Genomic DNA, 6,000 nt, shown 5'->3' with positions numbered 1-6,000 from the left:
CCCCTTGCATCGTTTTCTCGCTCTTCACAATATATATCCGTAGCTTCTAGGGCTTCGTTCTTGCTGCCCAGCATGAGTTGCCTTGCATGCTGCCTCTTAGCAACAATATGTCGCACCTTTGTATACCTTGTACACCGTTCGAGGTGTGTTTGTCGTTGCTGTTATTCTCACTTAACCCGTTGCTGATAACTACTATGCAATATTAGTAGTGAAATGGGTGGCTTATTTCAAGTTAGAGAAAAGAATTCACGACTGTTATAGAGCAAATGCTGTTACAAATTGATAAATACATTTTAAAATAAAACTAACATTTATATGAGGAATCAATATTGGATAACTAAACAGAACACAGAAAACGAAAATATCTAAATTTACCAGAAATTTGGTTTGGTTCCTCCAATAAAATTCCTTGACTTTATTTTCTCTCATTTGTCTTCATCGAAAAAGAATTTCTCTTAAGTTACCTATTTCGTCCGATTCTTGGTTCAAACCCTAATTGGTTCACCGCGGTAATGCGGATCATCATCAACATCAATTTAGTCACCTGCTGCAGTAAGCAACGAAGCAATGAAAGAAAATGAAGAAGAAGAAGCCAGCTATTGCACTTTGTGTACCACTACTGCGGATGAAGAAGAAGAAGAACAAGCGCAGCATCAAACAATCGTTGTTACAACTCTATGGGTGTTACTGCTGCTGCTGCTGTTGTTGTTGCTGTTGCGCCACAATTGAGGAACAGATAATCAAGTAAACAAACGCTGAGGCCAGGACAAGATCAGTTTTATGAATCCAGAACCATCATCGCAGTCTTCCGGGACAGAGGTAAGTCAATGAAATAATTGAACAGCAGTTTTTGCCTTTTTATACTTCATTACTTCAGAGAGATGTGTGTGATAATATAATATCATCAGAAAAAAAATTACCTGGATCCCACGAACTGTGGGAAACGATGAAAGCAAAGCTTTCTGTGGTGTTTGCTTTGATTAACGATAATTAACGATGATGCTGACTGCGAATGTTTATTTCTTCAACGTTTTGTCGAACACGCGAGTGGTGAGGTTGTGCTAAACGCTACCTTGCATGAACCACTGCTTTTGTCTGTGTAGCACACGGAGCACAAAGGGGGAGGTATTTGCTTGAAGCGTTGTTGTGCCCCATACTTCGTAACCTCTGAGGAGGTTGAGCACATTCATTGTCTCACGTGGCACAACGCATCGTGGCAGAAGTAATAAACTTTATTTTAGTTATGGCGCTGTACGTGCCAACACCCCAACAGGATCATGAGGCACGCCATAGTGGCAGACTGGATAAATTTTCACACCAAGGTGTTATTCAACGTGTCCCTACATCTAAGTGCAGGATCGTTTTATTGCGGTACCAGTTATAGGGAAACTCCAGGCGCATTTCTGCCGTCGTCGTCGCCGTTGCCGTCGCCGTGAGGTTCCGCATGAGTGAAAGCGGGTGAGGGTGAGCCGCCGAATGCGGTTCAATTTCGCGTGCGTGAGTGAGGAAGGCCGGCCGGATGTGTGCCCTCTCCTATGGCGCGCGAGGCAGGAGGGCCCGGCGAGGGAGGAGGGGCGTTCTTCTCCGGCTGCTGCTAGCGTGTCTCATTGTCCTCCTCGCTCGCCGCTCCGTACAGAGTGGAGACAACCGCGGATCTACTAAGGCTTTGACCTGATGAATCGCAGACGCCATAGGGACGCGTTGCCGGCACTCGTGTGTCTTGAAAGCGATCTGCGACGTGGCCAAAGTGCGCGCCCGCGCGGGCCTATCTTCAAAGCGATATACGATGTTTGGAGAGCGCGTGTAGTGCCTGTAGCTTCGTATAAGCTGTTATTTCGACGTTGCGTTCTCGTTCAAGCGACAGATGCACGGAGGTCAATTGTCTCGCGGCTGATGCCGCGATTCCCAACTCCAGCGTTTTCATAGACTGTTTCTGCTGTCATCGGGCAAGAAATGTTTACCTGTGCGCTCTTGACACCGTGCTCGTTAATTTATTTAAAACACGTTGACTGGCTAGTTGGCTTGAATCAATTGTAAAATGTGCAAACGCGACTGAACAAGGACGTACAAATAAGCAGACACACAAAGACAGCGCTGTCTCTGTGTGTCTGTTTCCTTCTACGTCGTCGACAAGTCACGCTTACACATTCTATAGTTGTTAGTTTAGTTAGTAAGGGAATGTTTACAAGTTTATATGGCGATAAAACTACTATCATTACTTCGTACAGCTACCTAATAATTTGCTATTGCAACCGGTGCTTCACCTTTCGGGCGGAACTGCGAATTTATTTATTTTGCCCCCGTCGAACCCCATCGAAATGCAGCTGCCACGGGCAAGATCAAAACCATGATCTCTGGCAATGCCATAGCCGCAAAACTACCATGGTAGCACAGAAGTGTTGATTTGACCTATGGACGTTTCCGTAGTGCCGCCTAAAAGCTACGGTGCACTTTAATGCGGCTCTGCCTCTGCGTGACCTACGTAAGTTGTCTCCTTGACAAATATTCACGGTGTTTATTTTCAGAAATAGCCGAAACGTACCGTGCCACACATTTAACAGCGACCGCTGTCGTGTCTACAGTAGTAGGGTTTCCTTGCCTTCTCACGTCACCTTTTCCTTATTAACAGTAGTAGTAAAGTATTCAGTAGCACAACAGTCTTCAAAGGATGTTTATGTATTCTCTACAAATGATAAAATAATTTTTGCACTCGTCTTCAAACTTGGATAATGACCTTGACGACCCGTCTAGAGCTCCATAGTCTCTTCATAGCAATAAGGAGCCGTTAAGTAGTTCATCTGACAGTATCATTTCCGAGTCTACACAGAAGTCTTCTTAGATTCCATGGGGGAATCGGCAGCTTCCCAGGACATGTTGAAACGCAGAGAGGAGCTGCCTGGGCAACCCTCTTCAGTTATGCGCGACACCAATATTGAAATGTCAAACCCGGGGGAGGGAAGCAATAGTGGGACGACTGGGTTTTCAAGGCCGACGAATGCGCGATGCTACCCGCAAGGTTCCTCTGAGGTCGCACACGTCTTCCCCGGAGCAAGAAACGGCCTCCGTGGCTTGATGATTTTGTTTCTTAAGTGTAGGACGTAGGTGCCTGAGGTGTCTTGGCTAGGGGCCTCGCTCTGACACCTCGGAGGCAATATCATGTATTCTCCTGTTTGATACAGATGTGCAATGTATGGTTCTTCAGGTGTGGTGCAGTGAAACTTGTACCACGTGTTTCTGTCTTTTTCTATATTGGATTGTCTGCAGTTCAGTGTGAGAACTGAATATATATATATATATATATATATATATATATATATATATATATATATATATATATATATATATATCGGGGTCACGTGCGAATAACTTGAAATTCTAGAACACTCCGAAGACTGTGCGTCAAAGACGGTGTTTGTCTTCTTGGTTGCCAAAGACTTCAGTGCCTTGTGCTGCGCTTTGCGCGGTGTGGGTGGTGGGGGGGGCACATCCGTGTTCTTCAGACAGTACACCTCTGGTGTGCGTTTCACTGCACAGCAACGCTTCTTTCCCAGAGGGCGCTAATGTATAGTGTCGCCCTCTGAAGGAGCTGTTGTAATCTGTTTGAACATGTTGTGTGCTAGCTTGGCTAGGTAGTGCACTTCATCCGTTCACGTGTCTGGTTCCGCCGAATGAGAAGGTGACAGATGGCAAGAGAAGTCATGGGGAATTTAAACGGCCGCTCGTCGGCTTAGTCGTTGTGTGGGTTTGGTGCAAACCAGTCGCTTCTCCGTCTCTCTCTCGTGTCGGCGTGCGGCGCTCTTCGCGCGCTCTCCGGATGCCGGGCCCCGCCGCCTGCTCCTTCCGATGCAATTGGTCTTCTGGAACGAGCGGAATACTGAGTGCCTCTGCCTGCGCTGCAGGCGACGCACCTCGATGGTCCTCGAGAGAAGACAAAGTGAGAATTGTTATCGTCTGTAGCATTTCGGTGCACCGTCCGTTCTGCACAGACGGCGTGTACCATGGTGCAGAATGCAGCAGCTGCACACTAGGAACGCCAATGTTGCTTCACACAAAAAAATGGCTGTGGCTTAGCTAAGGTTAAGCTCAGGATGCGAAGCATACTAGCCTTTATTTTAGTTGTTGAACCACTGTTTAGCCTGGTGAACTCCTGCTGCTTGGCTATATTTGGTTCGGCTAGACGAAGAAACAACTCGTGCATTACTCTGCTTCGCCTTCAAGAGCGGAACGCGACAGCGTTCCCGTCGACCCGCCAAGGGGTTTAAGACAATGGGCTACGGCGCAGCGACTACGCGCCCCGCATTGGACGCGGTGAGCGTCGAGCAACGCAGAGTTCGGCGCGGCTATGAAATTTGCGCCTGAGCAAGCGACGCACGCCTGAGCCTAAACAGCTCGTTTCTAAGGCAACACCGCATTCACTAGAGGCGCTTTTGTACCGCTTTGAAGCATCGTACTCGTGGCTCAGTGGTAGCATCTCCGTCTCACACTCCGGAGACCCTGGTTCGATTCCCACCCAGCCCATCTTGCAAGAGTTGAGCCAAAGCCACCTAGAAACAAGCGCAGCTGCTTATATACCGCCGCGACGCCGCGAGCGACGGCGCGAGTTGGAGCCCCGTTTCTCCTCTGTCGTGACGTCACGGTGTCACGTGGTATGGCATGGGGTCAAAGGTCATTGAAGGCGACACCGCCGCGCCTGAGGAGCTGTGTTGAGCTCTCGTAATATGCTTCGCATAAAAAAAGGTGGAGGACGCGTAAGCTTCAGCTTTACGAGTGGAACGCGATAGCGTTCAAAGATCCTTGATTACTTCTCACGCTTCCCGGCGACTGGATCATATGAAACCGTTATGTTTACCGGGGGCTGGCCGAAACGCTATGCACGAAGGCAGGCTTTCTCGTACAAACGCAGCCTCTTGCGTGGGACGCGATGCGACGGAGGTGAGCGTTATCTGAAGGTATTGCAGGGAACCGGACGCACCACTCCGTGGCCCCTGAGATACTCACGCGCTGCGCGTATGCAAAAGCCGGACGCCGTGGCCGGTCTGTGAATGGCAGGAACGCTGGAAAAGGTGTCTCTGAGTTTTCGCGCGCCAGAATTATGTTTTCTTGTACAGTCAAATTACAATCCGATGCTATCACGTCTCTGGGTTGTGTGTAGGTCGTACTTTACGATTCTTGTACGTGTTGTAGCTTGAGAAATTTAGTTAGTTCAGTAGCTTCCTTGCGCCACATGGAGCGCCTCGGTGTTGGTGGTTCGAAAGTCTTTTTTACAAAATGACATCCGACGCCGAATCTTCTGCGACACGAACCACTTAACGCTATCACGTTCGAACGCTCATGCCGGCAGGAAAAGGGAGAACGCTGTTACGGCACTTCTAGAGAGCCGACTGAGCGGAACCTTCATGGTGAGCCCACTTCGTTTCGTCGGCTTTTCATCCAAACGGACTGTGCGTCTCTGCAGACCATTCAACAGGCGAGTACAAAAGTGCCATTATCACAGTGACAGTACGGCTGAGCTAACACGGCTTGTCTATATAAATCCTATTGCAATAGAGTTTATTTGGCAAAATTCAAAACGTAGCAGCGCGAACTCTCTGCTACTGCGATATGATGCTGAAATTTTGTTGTCTCGACAGCTGCGCACGCGTTTATTGTGGGCAGCCGTGCCCACTGTCTTATCAAAATAACGTTTATGTCCCTCTTGTTGTATTCTACACACTTTGATGCGGTTGTATACGCTTAACACAGCTCGAGGATTCTTTTCGATACCTCCAAAGTCGGTAAAATGTGCCTACATTACACTTATAGAAATGCGTGGCCAATGCTGGGATTCGATCTGTCTTTCAATAGAGGCGACCAATGCCCTAATTATTGGCCCACAATTTTATGTGTGCTCTTCGCGTACTAAAGTCATTGTTTCAAACCTCTGACAGCTGCTACACGTCCCTTGTCGCATTCATGCCTATTGACAGCTAGGGCTTTGAAACGGTGGGTTTGACTTGACAG

General features: G+C 48.1%; 1 protein-coding gene across 8 annotated transcripts in view; it reads left to right on the top strand.

Annotated features, from left to right (window-relative positions):
* Positions 1-605: 605 nt before the first annotated feature.
* The window catches only part of LOC135921082 (neprilysin-1-like), a 103,043-nt gene continuing 97,648 nt past the window's right edge, over positions 606-6,000 (top strand). For 5 of the 8 annotated variants that reach the window (XM_070533819.1, XM_070533821.1, XM_070533820.1 and 2 more), the window contains exons 1-2: positions 607-819; positions 5,342-5,467. In XM_070533819.1, coding sequence (XP_070389920.1) covers positions 5,397-5,467 — 71 coding nt within the window. In that variant the 5' untranslated portion in view covers positions 607-819; positions 5,342-5,396. Of the gene's footprint in view, positions 820-5,341; positions 5,468-6,000 lie in introns of all 8 variants that reach the window. The other 3 variants (XM_065455399.1, XM_065455400.1, XM_070533818.1) reach the window with 2 other exon arrangements.

Source organism: Dermacentor albipictus, chromosome 2 (genome assembly GCF_038994185.2).
Source record: "Dermacentor albipictus isolate Rhodes 1998 colony chromosome 2, USDA_Dalb.pri_finalv2, whole genome shotgun sequence".
Taxonomy (NCBI): Eukaryota; Metazoa; Arthropoda; class Arachnida; order Ixodida; family Ixodidae; genus Dermacentor; species Dermacentor albipictus.
Note: the sequence above shows the minus strand (reverse complement) of the source record. Positions and strands in the feature narration are given on the sequence as shown.